At 42.8% G+C, this 22,593-nt stretch overlaps 1 protein-coding gene across 6 annotated transcripts in view; it reads left to right on the top strand.

The window, feature by feature from the left end:
* sox6 (SRY-box transcription factor 6) overlaps nucleotides 1–20,966 on the top strand; it is a 163,359-nt gene extending 142,393 nt beyond the window's left edge. For 5 of the 6 annotated variants that reach the window (XM_036587021.1, XM_036587022.1, XM_036587024.1 and 2 more), the window contains 4 exons: nucleotides 4,637–4,742; nucleotides 12,459–12,692; nucleotides 14,035–14,251; nucleotides 15,342–15,651. In XM_036587021.1, the coding sequence (XP_036442914.1) occupies nucleotides 4,637–4,742; nucleotides 12,459–12,692; nucleotides 14,035–14,251; nucleotides 15,342–15,651 (867 nt within the window). Of the gene's footprint in view, nucleotides 1–4,636; nucleotides 4,743–12,458; nucleotides 12,693–14,034; nucleotides 14,252–15,341 lie in introns of all 6 variants that reach the window. The other variant, XM_036587020.1, reaches the window with a different exon arrangement.
* Nucleotides 20,967–22,593: the final 1,627 nt, after the last annotated feature.

Genomic DNA, 22,593 nt, shown 5'->3' on the forward strand with positions numbered 1-22,593 from the left:
CTGGAGGCCGAAGCCCAGAAACATTATTCTGGGATTAAGTGTTGACCTATAGAGGCAGGGCTTGGCCTCAGTCCTTTCTGCCTACTGCCTGCACCACCAGCCTGGGATTCTGGAGCATGGAGGGCTGATTCGTGGAGAAAGGTCCAAAGACCACATGAAAGGAGCTCCAAGCTTACCACACTAGTACATATGCTTAAGGCCAGACGAGAGACTACTGGAAAGCTACATGGTTATAAATAACATGGCGATTAGTTACAATAGAAATTAAAAGCATACGAGGGGAGAAATGGATGTCGGAGCAAAGTTACTTCGCTTAAGCAGCGTGCATAGGCTGAGGACTACCGCAGGCTTTCAGGGAGGCTGAAAGCAGCGACTTGCTGTTTCTGTTCTGTCGGCACTCCTTGCCACGGTCCTTACAAAGCCCTCCATTATCTGCCACGGTGCTCGTCGAACTCTCAACCAGGTGTGGAGGCAATAATACTGCATTCTCTGCTTTCAGCGCAAAGGCAAGGACGTGACATGAACAGTTATGCAGTGGGCTGTCATATACTTTATCGTTTGTGTCCTTTTCATTCTGCCTGTCATGATATTAGCCTCATGCACCTGGGCAACAACAAAAGCGAATTACTAAACTCCACTCTTTTGTGCTTGTCAAGGTCATTCATTTATGCTCAAACGCATCGATACTTCGGCTGCCGTTCTGTGGTTGCTTTAAGTGACCAGAGAAATAAATTAAGTTTGTATTTTCTTTTTCTGTCTTTCAAAGACACGGTGGACATGGTGACCTAAGGTGAGGCCTAAAATTGCCTCACAATTGGCATTATCTGGAGCTTGGATGGGCCCTGCTGGAGTGAGCTGAGGCCATATGGCCTGGGCTGGGCCTATTTATACTGGAAGAAGGCGAGCGTCACGGTGCGGCAGCACAACGCATAAGTAGAGACTAGCCACCGGCACAATGCGCTCCAGCCCCAGGCCACTGCGAGTCCTCTGGCATATGTTCTGCGGCTGGCCTGATTAAAGCACACGCTGCAGTGCTGACACGGGCTCCCGGCGCTGGCCCCTGTCCAGCCGTTCAGAAGTTCCAGCGGCTCTGCCATTCTGTGTCATTACTTCACCGTGCAACCATTTTACTGTCGAAACAAAACGTGTTCAGGAACCAAATTTCAAAAAGGGGGGGGGATTATTGTGGGTGTATTTTTTCCACTTCAGCCTTGGAGTGTGTGGCTATAATTTTAGATGTGGGGTGGAAGGGCTGCATGCTGAACGCATTTGAGGGAAGAGCCAGCCGTGTGCCAGAGAAGTCGCGGTTAAGATGGGAGGGGTGCACAGTGTACCACGACATCTTTTCTTTCTTATATTGTTTCTATCTCTCTCTCTCTCTCTCTCTCTCTCTCTCACTTGCTTTTCCTCTCTTTCTCTCTCTTTATATCTCTTTCACTCTTGTTTTTACTTTCCTCTTGCCTTCTCCTACTCTCCCTCAGTTTCTTGTCTCTTTTTTCACTCGTGAAGAGGTGGAGTTTCTGCCATCTTGCTGGTGTAATGCACATTATAAATATCCTTTATAGCATGCTGGTTACAGAGCTGTGGGCTTGACTATCTGCCTGGCTGGACAGGCCCGTCCCAGGATACTGTACGTCCTTTATTGCTCTTCTGTGGCTGAGTGATCAGTAAAAATTTAATGACACCATAAAATAATAAAAATGCCATTAATTTATCACGCCGCTTGATGCAGCCAGTAGTAAAGTTACGATAGTTTGATAGTTTTTTTTTCTTTAGCCTTCGAACAAAAAGTCTGATGTTGTGCGTATAAATTATTTCTGCAATTTTTACTATAATACTAATGCTGCAACATAAATTACACTAGTTATAACCAATAAGTATATAAAACATAGTGTGTAAAATTTAATGGAAATACAGTTTGCTCAGGCAATGCACATTTAGTCTAATGTTCGTTTGCACTGTCCTGGAGCACTCCCTCGATTGCATTCTCTTTAATGCACCCTAACCAGACTGAAGACAGGAGCTCCAGTTGTCTCCGGGTAGTTGTAATCCTGCAGTCACGACTGAACCAGCTCTGTGCTCTGGTTAAATGGACTGACGAGTCCGAGGTGCGGAGATAAAGATGTAATCTCCTTCATGTACAATTGCTCCCTGTTGACTTGTTCTTTAATTATTTCTCTGTGCAGCGGGGAAAGTTTAGCGCTCAGGCAGTTATTAATGAAACTCTGTGATGGATGGCGCTTGTTCTTTTTCCATCTCAGGTCCTACATGATGCTTAATGATCATGAGTTTATAAAAGCACTTGATTGATCAGAGAGGGCCAGCTGAGCGTGGGGGAGGGAAGAAGCAGCTAATTTATTACAGCCCCCCCCCTTGCTATGCGCACACACACACACACATACACAAACTCCCGTTGTCCATCCTTTCCCTCGGCAAAGCATCCACCGTGCATCGCCGGTTCCTTGTCCAACTAATCGCGCATCCGTCAATTTGTCATCGGGGGCTGTGTGCTCCTTTCATTAAGTGCAATAATGCGGTCTGGTGATGAATACAGTGGCGTAGGAGGCTTCACACAGAGCGAGGCACTGTGAGCAGAGCGTGGCGCTCCATCTTGTCTTTGCAAAGCCGCCCGGGGCCAGTGGGAACTGCCGCGTATATCATAATTAGAAAACACTTAAGTAAGCAAAGCATGGTCAAGACAGGCAGTTCCTAATGAGAACCTATAAGCAGGTATCGGTTAATTGTACATCTGATGGCCATAAATAATGATTGTTCCTTCAAGCGTGATGGGAAATTGCTGTTCACACACACACAAACTGATTCGGGCTTTAGTTTTTTTTGCAATTCAGTTTCTAAATAAATAAAAATAGAAACATGCAGAGGACTGGAGTGCACAGATGGCTTAAGAGTTTAATTGAAGTAATATTTTTTTATCCTAGTGGGCCTTAGTGCATGAACAAAAGTCTTCGTTTGCAAGTACACGTTCTCAAGTCCAAAAAATACACACAGTATCAGAGGACTGCGTTCTGTTATCTTTACTTTTTAAACATCTTGAGTTGCACCGAAAGTGTGTTTGAAAGTATAGCAGATGTAACAGCTCCATCCTAGCAGAACCGCTGTCACAATGGACTGTTATGACTCGAGCTCGGGTAATAATCTTTTGCTGCGTAAAAAAACAACCCCACCACGCCGGCTCCCTGGTGGGTTTTGTACGATAAAGAGGTGTAAACAAACAAATGAGCGAAACAGTCAGATTTTGGCAGCTGAAAGATTAATGTGCACGTCGGTGTCTGTTTCTTCCCGTGTGTGCATGAAGAGCTGTTAGCATTGTGCTGGGAGCCCACCTGGGTGTCCGTTCAAAACGTGCATGATAGGTGTTCTCGGGAGAGAAGAGGGGGGCCGGAGGGGGGCTGAGGAAGAAAGACAGGCCATTGCACCTTTTTGGCCATGAATCGAATGGCTTCTCCCTGGGAGTAAAACAAATGCTCTTAGGCTGAATTGCCAGAAGCACGCCACTTTTCCACCGCCTTTGAGCCGTCGGAGAGGGAGAGATTATTTGTATCATGCCGAGTGGAAGTGTCCATCTCCTCCTCAGGTCTTTAGAGAAGAAGCAACGGCTCTGCTAATGCCCCGGCGCACTCCCGGCAGAACTAGGTCATTTAACAATGGGGCCCGAGCAGCGGTCGGCCCCTCTTCCTCTGCATAATACATTAAGTGTAATGTGCGGCGACTATTCAGAAGGGGCCCCCCGAAAGCTGTTATTTTATTCCGTCAGTACGCGCGGACATGACATTTAATATTGTCGCTCCGGCGCATGAATGACAGGGTTTCATTGTGTGTCAAATACGACATGATGCCAAGTTTAATCTGAGCAGAAAGCAACACAACAAAAGGGAAAACACGGTGTATTCTTTAAAGCACATGCTCTGAATAAATGATAGGCAGGGAGCTCAGGATGCCCAAGACAGACGCGAGCACACGGCAAAGATTATAGGGGAAGGGGGAAGGAAAAAAAGAAGTCTGAGTGCTTTGCTAGAGGTCCCAAGCCCCATTGTGTGCACAAGATCCTTTGCCGTGTTGTTTTAAAGCCTTTTTTTTTACCAGTGAGAGCTTTTAGTGTTCCTGACTGTTATCTGCACAAGTCCCCACAGAAGAAGGGAGTGAATGAATACATAGATGATAAAGGGGAAATGACTTGAGCATGTCAAAACCCGCAGATGGACAGTGTGTCTTTTATTTGTGCTTAGAATACATACACATGTAATGATTAATATTTTGTGTGCAGGTAAAGTTGTATAATATGCTGAATTAATCCTAATGATGTTTTTCCTCTGTAGAAAGTTCAGAGATGAATCATCATTGTCGTAACAAAAAACTTTGGTGACTTTACAGGAGAAGGGGGAAAAAGCTGAATCTATAAAAGGATTTTATGAGTAATTTTAGACTATTATTACTTTTATCAGGCCATTCGTCATGAAATATTCACAAACTGTAAAGCACAGCTGCAATTTGTAAATGGTGTAAAAGAATAAACACTTCAAAAACGCTTTTTTTAAAAAAAAAAAGATAGCGTCAAAATAAGTTACTAATATAGCTTGACTTTCTTATTCATTATCTTTTTTCTTGTTGTGTGCAGGAGAGAGCTCATTTTGAAAGTTTGGGCCATCATCTGGGAAAGCTGGGAGAAGATGGCAAGATTGGGCAAAGAGTCATTGACCTAACCAGGCCAGAGGATCTTGACGGTAAGCTTTCTTGCCAAGCTCTTTGTACAAGTCTTGAAATGTTATGTTTTCCCGTTTATTTCTATGTTTTGGACAATCCTTATCAAAGCTATCAGATGCAGTGTATGTTTTGAGTCAGATGCAACCATCCATGGCTTTCAAGTTCTCTCACCCTGCACGTTTCTTTTTTCTGAGCCCTCATTTCTGTCAAAATTACAGAGCGAGTGTGAGTAAGAAAGCCAGGCTGGGTTGGGTCGGTTTTTCTCAAGCCTACTGGCTCCCACAGTGGATGCTCACTCCATGCCAGTGTGAGCTAAGAGGGGCATGTTTGTGTATACGTTCATGTGTATGTGTGTGTGAGTGTGTGCATGGCGGGCTACTGAGCTACGTTTGAAGGTGTTCACAGCTAGGTGTGTAGAGGACAGGCTGGAGGTCAAAGCTGGCCCGTCTCCAGGCTTGGCCTCTGCTACCACTGCCTGTTTGAGGTGCAGGACGAGGAGGTGTAACTTCTGATAGCACTTGCATGACAAAGCGTCATCCCCTTTTGTGGTCCTGAGTCAACAGCGGCGAGGAACGTTCATGTGCACCAGTGTTTGTGCAGCGTAAATATTTTTAACAGTTACCATGGCACTTTTGAGTCAAGACATAAGGGGAGAAATGAATAAGACAATATTCAAAAGCACATTATGAGAATAGTATGAATTCTTCTCAGCCTTTTTATGATGGCCCAGAGGCTTGAAACATACCAAAGGGGGAAAAAATGGACGAGTACAATTGGATTTTTTTCATGCACATAGTGAGCAGCTTCACGTACGCCAGCGTTTATTATGTGCTGTCTTAACCCTCAGAAGTTGCAGTTATCGCTGGCTGTAGCGAAAGCATTTCATCATTTTATGTTTATTATTATTCACAGAGCTTTCAGTCAATACCAAATTTGTGTTTTATGTACAAAAGGAAATATTTTATTATGATTTGAATTTGATGAAAAGTTACTGTTGTGCATACAGTCTTGGTTTATAGAAAGAAAAAAAAGAACATTGTTTACATTTTTGTCATGATTTGGTCTGAAACAAACAGAACGTTATAAACACACACAAACCTGTCGATTAAATCAAAAGAAAATGTATAATATTGAAAACAATTATAACTATTTATTAATTTTTATAGTTATGTTACATGTAAATACTACAGCAACATGACTAATAACTTCTAAGGGTTAATTAAGCAATTTACAGTGACTGGATCCAAAACAAATGGCAGCATTTTTGTCCTGTTGGGATTTTCTCTGTTAGCTGGACTGTCCCACCCTCATGTCTCTGGACATCCAGGGCCACAGATTCTTCTCTGGGTTGGAACTCTTCTTCTGTGAGCTCAGATGGAGTCAGGAACAGATTTGGGGGGCACGGCAGGCAGCGAGCATTTAATGTGGACGAGGGGGCGAGGGAAAGGCGAAGGCAAGCGCCTGTTTACGGCAAGTTCCCATCTGGGACAGGATTAGTGGCGGGCAGACAGAGGCTACGGAGGGTTCCTGTTCCCAGGAGGAGAGGGTGGATGGCCAGGGCTCTGAGCTCACCAGGGCTCTCCCCATTTCATCTCCTCACCCAGCCCCTCATAGCCAAAACACACGAAGAGATGCGAACGCCACTTTATAGTGATGCTCCCCACATTAAAAAGTCTCTTTTTACAACCGAAACTTGTTTATGTGCAGGGAAACATGGAGTTTGTTTACTTTGGTGTTCGTGTGTTTGGAACCTTTCTGATGAACCAAACCAAACAAATTCCACTCCTCCTAAAAGAATGTAAGCTCAGAGTTTCACTTAGCAGGGGACAAATGGGAAGGAACGTGGGATTGTTGTTATTATGAGTTAATTAATTTACCTTATTTGGAAGTATTGGTAACAGTGGCGGGACACTTGACCAGGCATCTTCAGGTTGGAGTTCACGTTGTGGATATCAAATGATTTATCAAATGACCAGCCACCGACTCCCAGAGAATTCGATTCCGTTACGACCCGCTTGGGTGTGACATAACATAGCTGGGGGGAACGTACAGTCACTGCTTTTCTAACCAGAGGAAAATTACTGAGCGAATCTCGCTACACCCATAACAGCAGAGCGCTTCAGTGTGTCGAGGCCTGGCCTGCAAGAAAGAAGCGTTGCATTGAAAAAGGGTCCCGGGGGCGTAAAGCGGCCCTCTGTCGTCGCCATAAAGTGCAGAAAGCTTTAGGTTGCTTAAACTAATATTTGCGAAGCATGCAGGCAACCAAATTAACAGCTGCCAAAGCTCTAACGAGAGGAGGAACGCTGGAAAATAGCGGCCAGGGTATGGAAATAGATAGAATTTCCTTCATTTTGCGAAAAAGCCGCGAGCCACATGCATCAGCCCGCCACAGAGTCATTAGGTCTTTTTAAGCTCAGATGAAAAACATTAACAAATACCGCAATGGGCTTCAGCATGGGCCCTTTGTTCATTCACATATGGCGGCATATGACTCGCTTTGGGTCGCACAGTTGTTCGTGCTGCCTCTGTCAGACAGAGGTCTTGGCAGAACAAAGGGGGTGTTGAGGGATTCCATAGGGCAGGAAACCAGGGTAATCCAAGCCCACTTTTGTGACAGTATCAGCCAAAATGAAAACAGGGAGCGACTGGTTAAGCAGAAACTGCCAGCTGACTCCATAACATGCAGTCAATTGAAACAGGCCTGGACCGTGTTGTTTTAATTATTTATTAGTTTAGTGTGGTAGCTGACGGCTGTCATTGCCTTATTACGAGACATTTATTTTGAGTTATTATTGTTTCTTTCTGCTTCTGTAAAAGAAAACGCATCATGGGAATTTACCAGTCTACAGCTCTTTTTTTGTGATGAGAGACATTAAAAGCACCAAAACTTTAATTGTTTACATAGGTGTTGTCAGTTTTAGGTCTCTATTAAATGACAAGGAAAATAAATATCTCATAAATCTACTTTTTTGGAAGATGATGTTAAGATTTGCCAGTTTGTAAGACGTTTTAGTTTAATTGAATTTATCAGACAAAACAGAGGATGGGTATTCCTGTGTGTATGCGTCCTCAGCATTCCCACTGCTGGATCTCAGATCTCTGGTTTTGTTTTCAGTTTAGAGGAGGACACAAGCCAGGCCAGGTCCCCTTTTATTGATTCTCCGTGAAATGGTGAAATGTGAAAAGGAATTTAGCATTGCCCCCACTTCAAAAAGCTGCGTTGACATCCAAGGTGAGACGCAAGACAGAAATAATAGTTGGCAGAAGCAAGTCGTAACACGCTAAGCATTTGTCCCCATGCACTTGCTCTCACATGCACACATGCTGCAGAATTCCAAGCATCCAGCTGGAAGAAAAGAAAAAAAAATACGAGACTGGCATGTTGAAGTAGGGGGCTTAGATCACATGTATTTTGTAATGGTTTAATTAGCAGAATATGAGCAGTTCTGTGAATGGGGAGCTGAGTATTGTGGCCTGTATCTGGCTGTGCGCATTAAGCCGCTGCTGATCCTCCAGAGCCTCCATTGTGCCTGCTCAAATATCTTTATGGAGAGGCGTTTCTTTTTCTGATTGGATCCAGCGCAGAAGGCCCGGCAGGTTCGCGTGATTGTTGCTCGTTCAGCAGAGTGAAGCATTGAGAGCGGATTCATGTACGACAGTCCGTGTGTGTGTGTGTGTGTGTGTGTGTGTGTGTGTGTGTGTGTGTGTGTGTGTGTGTGTGTGCTTGTACCCTCTAAACAAAAGAACGGCCCTCAGCGAAGAGGCTGAACCTGTTGGCTCTGTTCCACACTCTGTCAGGTCCAGGCCTGCTGCAGACAGGTGTGTGCTGGGCCGCTGGGCTCTTGTCTTTCTTTTGCTCTCTCTCACTCTCTCTTTCTCTCCCCCTCTCTCTCTCTCTCTCTCTCTTTCTCTCTGCGTGTGTGTGTAGCTCACTCAGTCCGCACTTTGCTGTCCCTTGTGTTCACCCAAACAGAAAAATGAAATGGTGATTCTAGCGTTGCTCTACCACTTAGAGCACAGTGCTTCATAAATCAAAGTAAAGCCTATTAGAAATCAGCCCCCCCCAACAGCTTCTCTCCTCACTGCACACTCCAGGGGTTCTCCCCACGGCATCTCTGAACATCTGTATTTATTTACACAATCACGCGCCTAACTAGCTAATTCTTTAAAATGTCGGCCGGGAAGAAAAATCAATTAATGCTAATTTGTAGATGTCAGAGGTGTGCCTCTTCTCTTTTACTAAACAATAACAACAGAAAACAATGGCAGGTAACAGTAAACTGCGTGTTGTAGACGCAGAGTGACGCTCTGTGGGTCTGACCCGGCTGCCAGCTCCTTGGCTGCTTCTGATTAAGGCGCGATTGTGAGTGTGACGAGGCAGGAAAGTTTGGGTTGTTGGAGACCACCCGTGTCAGATAGTGGGGCTGTCCTTTCAGAGTACCAGTGCGCAGAGTGGAGGGGGTTAACCTTACTGATAACAAAAGCAAGCTGTAGTCTGGTATTTATTATTTCTCACTCATAGCTCAATGAACAAGCAGAGAAATTCTTCTGAAAGTGCAGATTCTAAGCTTTAATACCACATTTGTGTTTGTAAGCAGACGATATTAGGAGGCATTTTATTATGAATTCAAATGTTAATTTTAAAAGTGAAAAGCATAAACAAGAACCTGTCAGTTCATAATGTAAAATAATGTAATGTAACATAATGTAATTACATAATTAGTTTTAAATTTCGTAGTAAAATGGAAGTAACATGACTTCTAAGCACTGACCCTAGGGCTGTCCTGAACAGCATTTTAATAGCTTCATATACTTGTTGGTACTCAAATACTCCTCCTCAATACTACGCTTAAAAACAATGTTTATATTTCATAATAAATTTAAATAAATAAATAAATTTAAGTGTGTTTAATTGGTTTAGTGTTGTACAGTCCCTTGTTATGACTGAAATCCCAGATTATAGAGAGGCAGATGTGCTGCAACGTTATGTCAGATAAGGAGATTCTTTGTTCGGCTGTATCAGTTTAGCTGAATGAAAAGCTAAGCTCATCTGCTACTGTTAACCTAGCGGCCCGAGTTCAAATCCATAATAAGTTAAATAACTTTGATTGGTCAACATTCATCTCATTCAGGATTGAAACCTTGTTTTATACTAAACTCATATAAATTTACCCAGTATTGGTATATATGTTTATCTCCGTCTCGCAGCCCCACAGCAGGTAAATGAGTGACTGAGGACATGTTCAGCTTCTTCACCTAAATGTTGTTTAACAGTCAAAACTGTAGCTAAATGAGTTAATGTGTTTGGCAGTATCTCTTTGTTTAAGCTTTAAGGAGCTTCTGAATCCTATATAAGGAAATTACTTTAAACATAACAAAATAATACTGGAGTGTTTAAATTATTTGGGCCATCCCTAGTTAATCCCTTAAAAGTACAGGCTTAATTTTCAGCTATTAACTGTAAAAATGTATTATTTAGTCATTACTAGAAACTAAAAATGAAGCCTAGAAATTACTACAAACTAATTTGCTAGCTTGAGTATCACCAGACCCTCAGAACTCATCTCCAAGAGCCTCTACAAGCAAACGAAATGCAGCAGCGAGGACTATTTTCTCTTTCGCTGCTAGTAGCACACGTTGTCATGTTTCCCCAGTATGAGCGCCGGCACTCATAAGCCGTTCACCTCTGCCCATATCGACATGCATGCCAGTATATAAATTGCTGAATCAGTGTCAGTGGTAAAGTAATGACATTGGCAGGGAACGTCATAAATTAGAGGCAGCCATCTCTCTCCCCCCCGCCAGTGGATGCTGAAAGAGCCAGAGCCGGGGAGAAGAAGGAGAGGGGCGCACCGAGCTGGTGGGGTAATGAATGCCTTCATCTGGCCCCGGCAGTCAGCAGATTGCCCCGCGTTGATGGATACTGTCAGCCCCACGCCACACTACATTTCATTGCACAATAAACATGGCTGTCAAAACCAAACAAAGTGAAATCAATTTATCCTGCACAGTGAGCGCGTGCTAAATGAAATTAATGTACTGTGGGGGAGCCAGTGTATTATCCTCGTGGCCGGTCGAGATGGCAAGAGGCTTTTTTCCTCCGTTTTCTCGGTTTTGTTCGTAGAGGCAGCCAGTGTAGCTGTAGCATACGTTGTGGTACAAAGTAAGCCCATGTTTGCGCTGTGTAGTTTTGGGGCAGACAGATGTAAGGGGGCTGGGGCGGCGCTGCTTCTGGCCGTGACTAATGAGGGTGGATCAGAGCGAGAGAGAGAGTGAGAGGAGGGAGAGAGAGGTAGATACTGTATACCGCGGAAGCTGATAACGGTTTTTTGCTTCTCAGATGGCTGATAGCGCAGCAGCTGACAGCGTGTTAAGCCTGCGGCCCCTGACTGATGCACCATGACCAAGCGTTAAGCAAATCGTACTGGTTGGCTAGATAAAAAAAGAAAGCACTTTACTGGATCCTTTACTGGAAAGTAGGTTTGATTGGTAAACATTAGCTGGTTGAAGTTGGATCTGCAAGCCCTGAGAGAAGCCTCAGCCTGGAATAGAGCCTCCTGCTGGCTGCTCGGACCCCGAGCCTCAGCCTCCTCAAGACTACCAGCGTGTCTTATCTATGTGTGTGCGCCCCATACAGGGTACAAGTTTCAGATAAAAGGAAGATCCTCGGTGGCCTCTTTCAATGCCCCTCCTTGAACTACTTGTTTTAGCAGTGCGCTGGTCTCAGAGTGCGCCGAATATTACACTTTAATATCTTCACAGTGCCAAACTCCATTACTCATTAAGAGATTTCTTTTTTCTTAGCAACCGCAGTAAGAATAGAAATCAAAACCAGGTGACGCTTGCCAAGACACGCAAGATGCGGGTTCCTAATGAATACGCATCACATGTGGATGATAAAATATTCATGCCTCATTCCGAGCCTTCTTTTCCAGTTTTTGGATCATTAAAGATGTATCTTAGCATATGGAAAGCCCTTTTTGGTTTGTTTTATTTTTCAGGCCTTGTTTATCAACATGTTTTTGTTTGTTTAAATATTCATACAGCTTTTATTTAATTCTTTCACATCTTACATATAAAAGGGAGCAAATGCGCATGCAAGCAGAAATCATTTTCGCTCTGCTGTAAATGAAATACAGAAACTGGGGGCTCGCTCACTGATTGTGAGTGGCCTGATTGAGAGGCTGCTTACTCCATCGCAGTCTGTCAGCCCTCACATCACCCACACGCACACGTCGTACAGTGTGTTGTGAGTTTCAAATGGCCATTTTAAAGATGTATACTTTGTTGGAATTCTGGCTGCAGCCGCCGGCTCCAATTCCGAAACACTTACATGCCATATTCGTTATTTAGACAGACTTTATTACCTGAGGAAGGAGAAACACTGCAGCCGTTGACCACAGATGTATGGGGTTCTGAATATAGCGATATAGAAAAGCATGTTAAGACCCAGACAAAATATTTAACAGGCATTTAAATCAAGGACCTCTTCTTCTGGGCTTAGGTTAGTTAAAGCAGGAGCTCTGTGACCCACAAAGCCTCCTTGTTCTGCCCTCTAATACATGGGTTTGTCTGGCTTAGTGATGGGCAGGGGATAAAGTATGCCCCCCTGGTGCTCTCTGAGCCCACTCTCTGGTCCAGCTCCAGTCACAGTGATGTGCTGATGACTCTTCTGCCGTGCTAAGTTGATTAATGGACTGCGCTCGCTCTCCTTCTTCTTGCTCTGGTGTTCCCAGGGAGTAAGGAACTCAATGGCTCTGCAGATAAACCACATCCATATTACTGTTGGCCAACAGGAGGCGCCAGCACCACCGAGGCCCGGGTCTTCAGGGAATCCCGTGGAAGGAACCCCAACGAGCCGCACATCAAGCGACCCATGAACGCCTTCATGGTGTGGGCCAAAGATGAGCGTCGCAAAATCCTGCAGGCCTTCCCAGACATGCACAACTCCAACATCAGCAAAATTCTGGGTAAGTCTAAAAAGACCTTCAGATGAAACATGCGCAGCGGCCGCGGCCGTGTCTGCACTAGGCCGTCTGTGTTCGTTTTGGATGACACCACGTTCCACAAGAATAACTGAAGTCCAGCATGGGGTCTGTACAGTGGTGTCCAGGGAACTATTGTAAATGCGGTTAGAACTTGCTGAAAAACGTTCTTTGCTTGTATTGGATCACTTTAACTCAAAAGCGTTGTTAGCATAGTCATTTAAAGAGCGTTCGGCATACTTGAACGACTTTCCTCTCCTTTGGAATAGTTCCTGAGTTACAGACGGTAGTGTAAATATTTGTTAAGAGCGTCATAATGAAGGCTTTGTCTTGTGTAACAAGGGTGTGCACAGCAAATTTTAGTAATGCTCTCTTCTATATTTGTGATACGTCTCTGTTATTCATAAGCACTATACTGTTTGGATATTGGCAATAGTGATAAACGTCTAGTATTTAACATACTCCGGTAACAAGAGGAAACAAGACGGCATTCATGGAACAGTGAAACTCTGTTAAGGCCAATGAAGCGACTGGCAGGACCAAGCTACTGAAACAGTTCACTGTTTAAGACGGAGGCCAAACTGAATTACTGTAGACTGTTTACAGAGAAAGCGAGAACATGATTTCGATCTAGCCAAACTGAAGCTACAATCAGGCGCTGCACAGAACATGAACAAAAACAGAATGCCAACTGAACCTTTTACTGAACTTTGTTTCACGTGATCAAAAATTTTACGTTAATTTTGTATGAATATGTGTGAACATGTTCTTTTTTTAAACAGTTCCTTGATCCCAGCTTAGCTCTGCGTACCTTATCCAGGCGAGCGCGGTCTGAATCAGCGGAGTGGTGCCGCTGTTGGAGTGGCTCAATCAGATGGATTTATAGGAGCCTTCACATGGCCCAGTGTTTGTCATGAAAAATGACGGGGCTAAATGAGTCTCGTCCCACAGTGCTGAGAGTCAATAGATCACGACTACTAAAAGTCCCGTCAGCCAGGACACACTGAAGGCTGGAGATATTTACTGGCCCGTTGTTTCGCTAATGCAGCAGCAGCATCAGGCGACCTGAGCCCAAGCTTCCCGCACACTGGGACAATTCAGCACGGTTGTTTAAAGCCAGTAATATGAAAACATGGATCACTTCAAAGATGAAAATGCAAGCCTAAGTTTTGCAGAGCCGCTGCTAGAAATTATGCTCTTAGGAAACATTTAGGTTTCATCCATGTGGTAAATTTACTGTATAATTCTCACTCCGAATGAGGATATTTGCTGACAGAAGTTTCATTCATGACCTCTGTCCTCACTCTTTATCATTTTATGTGCGCAGGCTCTCGTTGGAAGGCCATGTCAAACCAGGAGAAGCAGCCCTACTACGAGGAGCAGGCTCGCCTGAGCAAGATCCACCTGGAGAAGTACCCCAACTACAAGTACAAGCCGCGGCCCAAGCGCACCTGCATCATCGACGGGAAGAAGCTGCGCATAGGCGAGTACAAGCAGATGATGCGCTCGCGGAGGCAGGAAATGCGGCAGTTCTTTACCATGGGGTAGGTGCACAGTGAAGAACACCAAGATTAGGGGTCCAGGGTCCAGTCAAATAGAGCAGGCAGCTGTTCTCCACACACCTGGTGTTAAACACCTGGTGTAGGCTAAGCAGAGAGGTGAACCAAACTGCCAGGGTCTAGCAATGTACCGTGTGCCGGCTCTCCACACCGTGCCCGTGACCCCTCTATTCAGCTTGACTGGAGTAATATACCATTGTAGCTCGTTAAGCCATGTCTGCTATGTTATATGGCCCGTGCACTTAATTTTAATGAACAACCTTTTAAAGCAAACAACCAGGCTTTTTTTCCGTTGTGTGTTCAGGCTATAGCGATTACGCACGTTAGTAAGAGTAGGGATAATTTTTTTTCGTTCTCTTTCTTGCAGGGAAAGAAGCTGTTAAACATGACCTTGAATCCAGCTGAAGAAATTACATTTTATCTCGGTTATTTAATAGTGATGATTTGTCAAATTGGGACAATAGCAGGATATTAAAGTTAAGTATGAACACGAAAAGTGTTGCGGGGCAGCTGTCTGGAGGCTTGGCTCTGTAATTTACTACAGTGTGGTCAGCAAAAGGGGAAGCCCACTCCAGGTGTTCCCACTTCACCCACAAGAAATACGAGAGCTGGAGTATCAATCAGTCCACTTTAGATCAGGGCTTACCTCTCCAGCAGCAATTGCCTGTGTCGCCCAACACGGAACGAGCGTCGTTTTCGCAATTATTCCCGAAACTGTTCCGTCGTAACTAATCCGAGATCTTTTTTGCAGATCTGCTGGCTGCAAAGTGTAGCCCTGAAGAGAGCAGTTAAGCCAGGGGTTTCAATCTAAGTGCTGAAATAGAAGACGTTTAAGGAGAGACCACTGTTGCGTGTGCTACTGAACATTCTTTCCATTCTCAAATTCCCCTCGCCCGTAATTGTTTTCCTTTATGGGTGTTAAACTTGTCATCCTTCTGCCGAAACCTCTTAAGGTTCAGTGCGTATCATTAGCGGCGGCTAGGTCTCAGATGGCGCTCTGTAACTGTAAATCTCTGCCTCATGTGTCCTCTCTCTCTCTCTCTCTCTTTCTCTCTCTCTTTCGCTACGGTCTCAGGCAGCAGCCACAGACTCAGCTCCCCATCACCACCAGCGCAGGTGTGGTCTACCCTGGCGCCATAACCATGGCAACCACCACGCCCTCGCCCCATATGACCTCGGACTGCTCCAGCAACTCGGCCAGCCCCGAGCCCGCCATCCCTGTCATCCAGAGCACCTTTAGCATGAAGATGGAGCCAGGCACCATGGTGGCCAACGACCCAGTCAACGGAGAGGACGAGATGGACATGTACGAGGACTTTGAGGACGAGCCCAAATCGGACTACAGCAGTGAGAATGAGACACAGGAGCCCGTCAGCGCCAATTGAGGCTTCTTCTCCCAGCAGAAAACATCCTTTTACTGGAGCAAGGGAGTTACTGAAGGAGAATAATAATAATAATAATAAAAAAAAAACTACAGAACAAATTAAAGAGTGAGAGAGAGGAAAAAAACTTGTTTCTGATAATATATCCTTTAGGAGCCTGCATGCACATGTGGCTCCCACAGATTCAACAGCTATTTGGTCTTAAGTGTTTCTTCAAGTGTGAAGCAGTTTGATTGTGTTTTATTTTGGCTTTTTTTATTCTTATCTTATTTTAACTTGTGTTTTAATTATGGACATTTAAACAAATTAGGATTACTGCCTGCAAAAAAAAATAGGGAGGACAGGACTTGAAAATTGAAACCTTTGATATGAAATTATAGCTCTCACAGTCTTACATTTTTCCATTTTTCTTATGGATTTTTTTTTTGTTTGTTTGTTTGTTTTTTTTGATGGGGTTCTATATTTCTCTCAGGTATGCTGTGCCAGCCAACAGCTTGTGAATGTTTTTCATTTGAACTATTTGAAACCAGAACGACAGCAAAACTTCATTTCAAATTTGGTAATACAAATCAAATCAAGTCCTTACACAAACTCCCACTTATATTGTTTTTAGTATTATTATTATTATTATTATTATTATTATTATTTGTTTTTGTTTTTTTAAAGAACAGTCATGCCAAACATTTCATAAGCTTCCCTCTAGTGTAATCTTAAATTTTAAAGTCTTAAGGAGGAGACTGCATGAGTCTTAGACAATCCTTTGCAATCTTATCAAACTCGAAAACCCAATCGCTTCTTTCCCTCTTCATTGACTACCATAGCGAAGTACTCAGGAATTTAGAGGCAGCGTCAGATGCTGGACTTTAATGAGAAGGTCTTTAAGACCTTGCTCACGAGTTCCACCGTTGATCTCGGAGGTCCAACACAGTGATCACCCAGCCTCCTTCATCCCTCTGCCCTCTGGTTCAGTCTTACCCACTAAGTTCTTAATCAGAGTGATTGTAATCTGGCCAGCATGCCAAGGGGCCAAAGGCATCCAATCTGGGAAATTGGAAAGGCAGCAAAAGGCAGCTTTGGTGGCATTACAATCACAAATTGCTGTTGTACAATATGTACAGGCGCATTCTGTTTGAATCCTTAGGCTCCTTTTTTTCCCCCCGGGCTGAAGTCCTTAAAGGCCTTTACTGAGGCTAAAGTCTTTTGAACATTGTAAACCTTAATCGACACAAGAAAGTCTTAAAGCAGAGCGTGCTTCGTGCAATGTGTTCATAAATAAGTCTTAAGGAAAAAACACCAGTTTGTCTGGATGATTCAGGCCAGTTTTGTTGAGGGCAGGCTAAGGAGACTAAAATGAATTTTATATACACCATCTAACCACAGTTTTTAAAAAATATAAACATATCGCTGTTGTCGGAACAAAACCATACCAATCATATCTCCACATAATTTGAAAATGCCTGTTGTCCTTTACATTAAATTTCATGATGAATGGACTAAAAGAAACGGCCCAAAACGGCCCTTGGAAAAAACTTACATTAAAATTGAAGTAGGTTTTTTCCTTCTCCTGTAAAGTTACCGTTTTGGAGATACGAGGTTTTGCTCCAACAACAGTGATTATATATTTATTTCCTTGACTGCTTTAACAATTACAAGAATATTAGGAGAAGACTGCGAACCTCTGTGTTAGGAAAGGGGAAAAAATCTTGAACTCAGATACCCCTCGCGAGAGCAGGGATCCAAAATTTGGCTTTGATGTTTTTTGTTAAAGCAGGCAGCTCTCCGCTCTCGGTGAGCCACGCCGTGGTTTCCATCCGTAAAACAGAGCCGGTGTCGTTGCTGGTGCGGAAGGACGGCCAAGAGGCGGCCAGCGGTCAGGACCTCTTGTTTGAGGCCGTGGCCCAGCGGTGAGCCCCCGTGGAGCGGGGAGCTCTGCCCACCTCCATCTCTCCACTGCCCTCACCTCACCTCTGCCCAGTGGCCGGTCTGCCTCAAGAGGCTGCCATCTGGCTTCCGCCACAGGTCCGTGCACAGGAGAGGCGACCGAACAATGGGGAGGGGGGGCCTTGACAGTTTATTGTGCTCTCTCCATCAAAGTGGAGCAGAAAGAGGCTGCAGCCAGGAGCAGCCACGAGGTGCTGGCGAGCAGATGGAACAAGTAGATCAAGCTGTGGGGGATTATTAAAATGACTGACGAGTCGGTATCATCTGAAACGCGGCATTATTAATGCATGATGCCTGCTATTTTCCCCTTGCCCTTGAACCTGTCTTTTTTTCCCCATCAGTAACCCAGCGATTAGGATAGATGGAAATGGCCAGCACCGGTCCCACACACCAGGGCTGGGGCTGGTGGTCACTGCGTTGCCTCTGAAAGGTCAAAAAGGTACTGATAGCGCTTATTTCTCTCAGCATTTTGAGGCATTGACTATTATATTTTAGCCCTGAAATCAAAAAGCATTTACTTCAAGTCTTAGAAGTTTTGAGCACTTCTCTAATTGTTTGGTTTTATATTATTTTTAGTGCTTGTTGTGATTCTTTCATAAGGTACAATGCTTGGTAGGGTTTCCCCTCAGTATGCTGATTTTCTTTTCTTTTCATAGGCCAACATGTCTTGTTTAAAGCTGTTCTATCTGTTTGCTGGTAGATTGGTTGACTCGTACGTGTTTTGTACATATTTTCTTGACCATGCCAAACCAATTCTTTAGGCTGGTGGTTGATGAAAAAGGACTGTTGTCGGGACTGAAACTTGATTGCGCTTGTATATTTGGGGGGGGAAAAAAGAGAAAAAAAAGAGACAACGTCAATCTCACACAGAGACAATGCTTCATAAGTGTTACAAGCACTGGATATAAATGGTATTTTTATCAATTCTGACTAATGTGAAGCCGTCGTGCGAGAAAAAAAAAAACCTACACGAACAAAAGTGACCTGTTTGGACTCATGTGGGCACGGTCCACGGTTGCCAGATTTGAGTCATTTTTCTCTCAACTTATTTTGTTTATTTATGCAAAGACACGTGATGAATGAACACTTTGTTTAAGCTCCAGTGCTGCCTGAGGGAGAAAAGAGCAGTATACTCGACAGAAGGCTCGCGTAGAGACTGGTCAGCCGAGACACGCCGGACTTCAATAGCGCATCTTATCGGTCATGTACGTTTGTGTTGTATGTTGTATTTGAACCTATATAGTGCATATAGACATTTTATTGTATTTATTAGCCATTGTTGGCTCTAAAAGTGTCAGTACAACATGATAAAAGGACAATCAGAGAAAAAGAATAAAAAAAAGCAGTGAGATCTGAACCTGAATTGGAACTCAAAACAAAAGTTTCTTGTGATGCTTTTTTTTTGTTGTTGTTGTTGTTTGTTCATTTTGGATAAATTCACCATCTCATCAGTTTTTTTTTTAATTGTAAATACAACATAGGAAAATAGAATTCTATTTTTGTTCATGGATACTTACTGAAGTATAATTTATGTATTTGACTGTTCTTGATTTCTTTCGTGTTTGTGTATGTTGGTCATTTTTGAAAAAAGACAAAACAAAACTGACAAGTCACTGTACCTCATGTAGATGCTGAACTGACGTCCCTGTCGATCGAACAGTGTTGGATGCAGCTTAGACACCCAGGCACCTCACTTGGCTGTGTTTCAGTGATGACGCCCTGTGATGAGTCAGTCAAAACCCCTGTGTTACGTGCTGGCGCACCCCTTTGAGTACGTTCAGTCGTTTATGCTGAGCATAGAGAAAATCACAGATTGAGCTCAGTCTTCTGTTTGATAAATAAGTTCAAACGCCTGCGATCATTTTAATTAACCAGATACTCACTAAATCACATATTGTATTTAAAAGACACATCACAGTTTCAAATCCAGCATCATGTGAAAACAGAAGTGAGGTTCTTGGTGAGCTCCAAGTTTGGGGATGAACAAATATTTATTGCTGAATAATGCATAACAATTCTGTGCATTTAAGGTCTTCATACAGTCTCTTTGTTACTTTTTAGTGTTAAAAAAAAAAAACAACACCCTGTCCCAGAATGCCTGCCAGCAGCAGCAGTGGTCCGTATTACGTTTTTGTTTTAAATTCATAATTTTCACTGCCATTTGAAAACCATGTAGGTACAACAACTGAAGACAAAGTATGTTTGGTGTTTCTACTTATCTTACTGTAATTCTTTTTTTCTGTCATTGGACTTTTGTGATGTATATTGTGGGATTGTTCTTTGTTAATTTAATCAGCACAATTCACTGACATGCTGGACTGACATGCTAGCTGCTGTTCAGAAGAGTAAAAGTTTGCTGTCAGGGACAACTTTAATGCTGTTGTCAATGGTACTCTTGCTTTGTAGATTTTCTAGTCTCTCAAGCAACACTGTGCGTGGCTCCTCTGTCGCTAGGGCCGCTCTTATTTTGAATCCCGCTGGCAGCCTGATTTTTTTTTATTTGTTTGTGGGTGTTTGCTTTTTTTTGGTTCATTTTTTTTTTTGTTTTTTTTGCGTAGAGACCGGTTTCTCGGCAGGTACCTAGGCCCATGGCAGGTATTGTTCGGGCGTTAGAGATATAGAAATAGTGTCTGTTGCTGCTTTGAAAAAGAAAAAAAAATAAGTCTAAAAATGTAAATAGTTTATCATATCTTGTACAGTCCAGTGTAAAGTTTTTAATTGAACTTAAAAAGGTTGCCATCACATTTGTGTTCACATTCTTCTTTATACAGTACAAAGGACAGCTATTTGCTAAGGATATTATTGTTAAAAAAAAAGACAAAAAAGGTACTAAAAATATTTTTTGCTTGGCTTCAGTATGTAAACCAGCAACTTCTTGGTTTCCATGTGCAGTATTGACGTGAGGTAAACTAAAGGTAAATTAATTCTACAGTTGTATGTTCAGAGACGAGTCTTCTCTGTAATGGTAGTATTAATTAATATAAGTAAAATATACCAGATGAGTGACACATTTTGGTGTATTTAGGCACCTTAGTGGATTGTACGATTATCTAGGTTGTTCTCCCCACAGGAGGCGTTTTGGCATATTGTAATGTAACACCATTTCTACAGTATACTCAATCCATTGATGTACAATGGCAGAAGAGGGAGTTCCTGCCTGTTATTGCTCATTTACCTCAAGAGTTTCCTCTTTTTCCGTAAGAATAGAGTACACACGTGCATACACACACACCCGGACATACACACCGACACGCACACACACACACACACACACACACACACACACACACACACACAACAAGAAAATCGTCTCACCATCACTCCATCTTTTGTACTGCTGTTGACACTTACAAATTAAAGAGACATTTTGTTTTAAATGGTGTGTATTTGATTCTTTTTTTTAAACATCCAAACCAATAAAAACTGCCCTCAAAGTGACATTTTAAAAAAAACACATCATATAAATTGTTGGAACATACAGTACTGAATACAGTCTTAGGCAGCCGACAGAAAAAAGTATTATGTATCATTAGAAGAACAAACAGAAACACATAAATGTAATTTTTTTTTGTTTTAAAAGTATCGTCAATATCTTGTTTAAAGGAATGCAGTTAGAGGAACACACGTCTGGTTCATGACTTCTTGCATGGATTTGTTCAATTCCATCAGCATCACACCTGAATTCACTTAATGAAGGGCTGATTCATTTAAGCAGGGAAATCCTGGATTTATATATAACGCTGTTGTCGCAAGAAAACCTCACGTCTCCATTTTTGACATAATTTGAAAATGAAAATGGCTGATGCTATTTACACTGTGTGCAATTTTTATAATGAACAGACTAAAAGAAATAACTTGAAATTACTTAGAAAAAAGTCTGGTTCCATTGACTTACATTAAAAGTAAAGGTTTTTTCTTTCTCCTGTAAAGTTACCATTTTGGAGATACAAGGTTTTCTTCCGAGATCTGTTTATATATATATATATATATATATATATATATATATAGTGTGTGTGTGTGTGTGTGCGTGTGTGTGTGTGTGTGTGTGTGTGTGAAATGATATCATAATAATGCCTAAGACTTTTAGGAAGACGTTTAGGCCTGTTAAATAGAGAAAGAGACAGATTTGATAAATGAGCTACAATTACAGAACAATCATTTTGCTGTATTTTTTCATTAAGCAGTACTTCATTGCTTAAATGGATGAGCTGCTCCTAATATGTGTACTGTGCAAAAGTTAGAGACCATAGCTTATTCATTTAATTTCCCGTCAAAATGGCCATTAAGTACAAGTTCCTCATATTTTTTCCCCAGTAGGTATTACTGAGGAGATTAGATATGAAAGAAACAATTTGCATAAAGAAGGGAACATCAAAGGAATATAAGTAGGTAAAAGAAGTTTCCAAACTGGAGTTTAAAAATGTGTTAAACAATGTAGAGAAAATGGGACTCCTAACAGCTGTGTAAGAGCTGGTAGACCCCAAAACTGTCACCATCAGAGAAACAGTCTCCAAACTTTTATCTCTGAGAGAACTGAAAAAACGTGGACATCTGAGATGTGGAGTAAAGGGCTGACGAGCTGTAACCGTCATCACTGGGTCACCAGAGGCAGAAAATGCAGCCAGCGTCTAAGACTGAAACGTCCTTGCAGGTTTCTTTGAAAACTGAAAGAATGAAAGTTGTAATAAAGGTGAAGAGTCGACACATTAAATGCTGAAAAAAATGATATTATATTTAGTTGTTAAGGATTCTGTGTCATTTTCTCTCAACACGTTTTCTGCTTTTTTTGCTGATCATGAATGTGAATAACTTGTACTCAATGCCCATAAATGACAGAGTGGACTCTGACTTGCACAGCGCTGTGTGTGTGTGTGTGTGTGTGTGTGTGTGTGAATAGCCGATTTCTGTCCCCACCCTCCATGTAGTGAAGCTGCTATACAGACCTAGTTAGGCCTAGACACCTGTGAACTGTATTCATTTCATTTTGCATGAATTGTAAAACCC

The sequence above is a fragment of the Colossoma macropomum genome, unplaced genomic scaffold, assembly GCF_904425465.1.
Source record: "Colossoma macropomum unplaced genomic scaffold, Colossoma_macropomum, whole genome shotgun sequence".
Classification (NCBI taxonomy): Eukaryota; Metazoa; Chordata; class Actinopteri; order Characiformes; family Serrasalmidae; genus Colossoma; species Colossoma macropomum.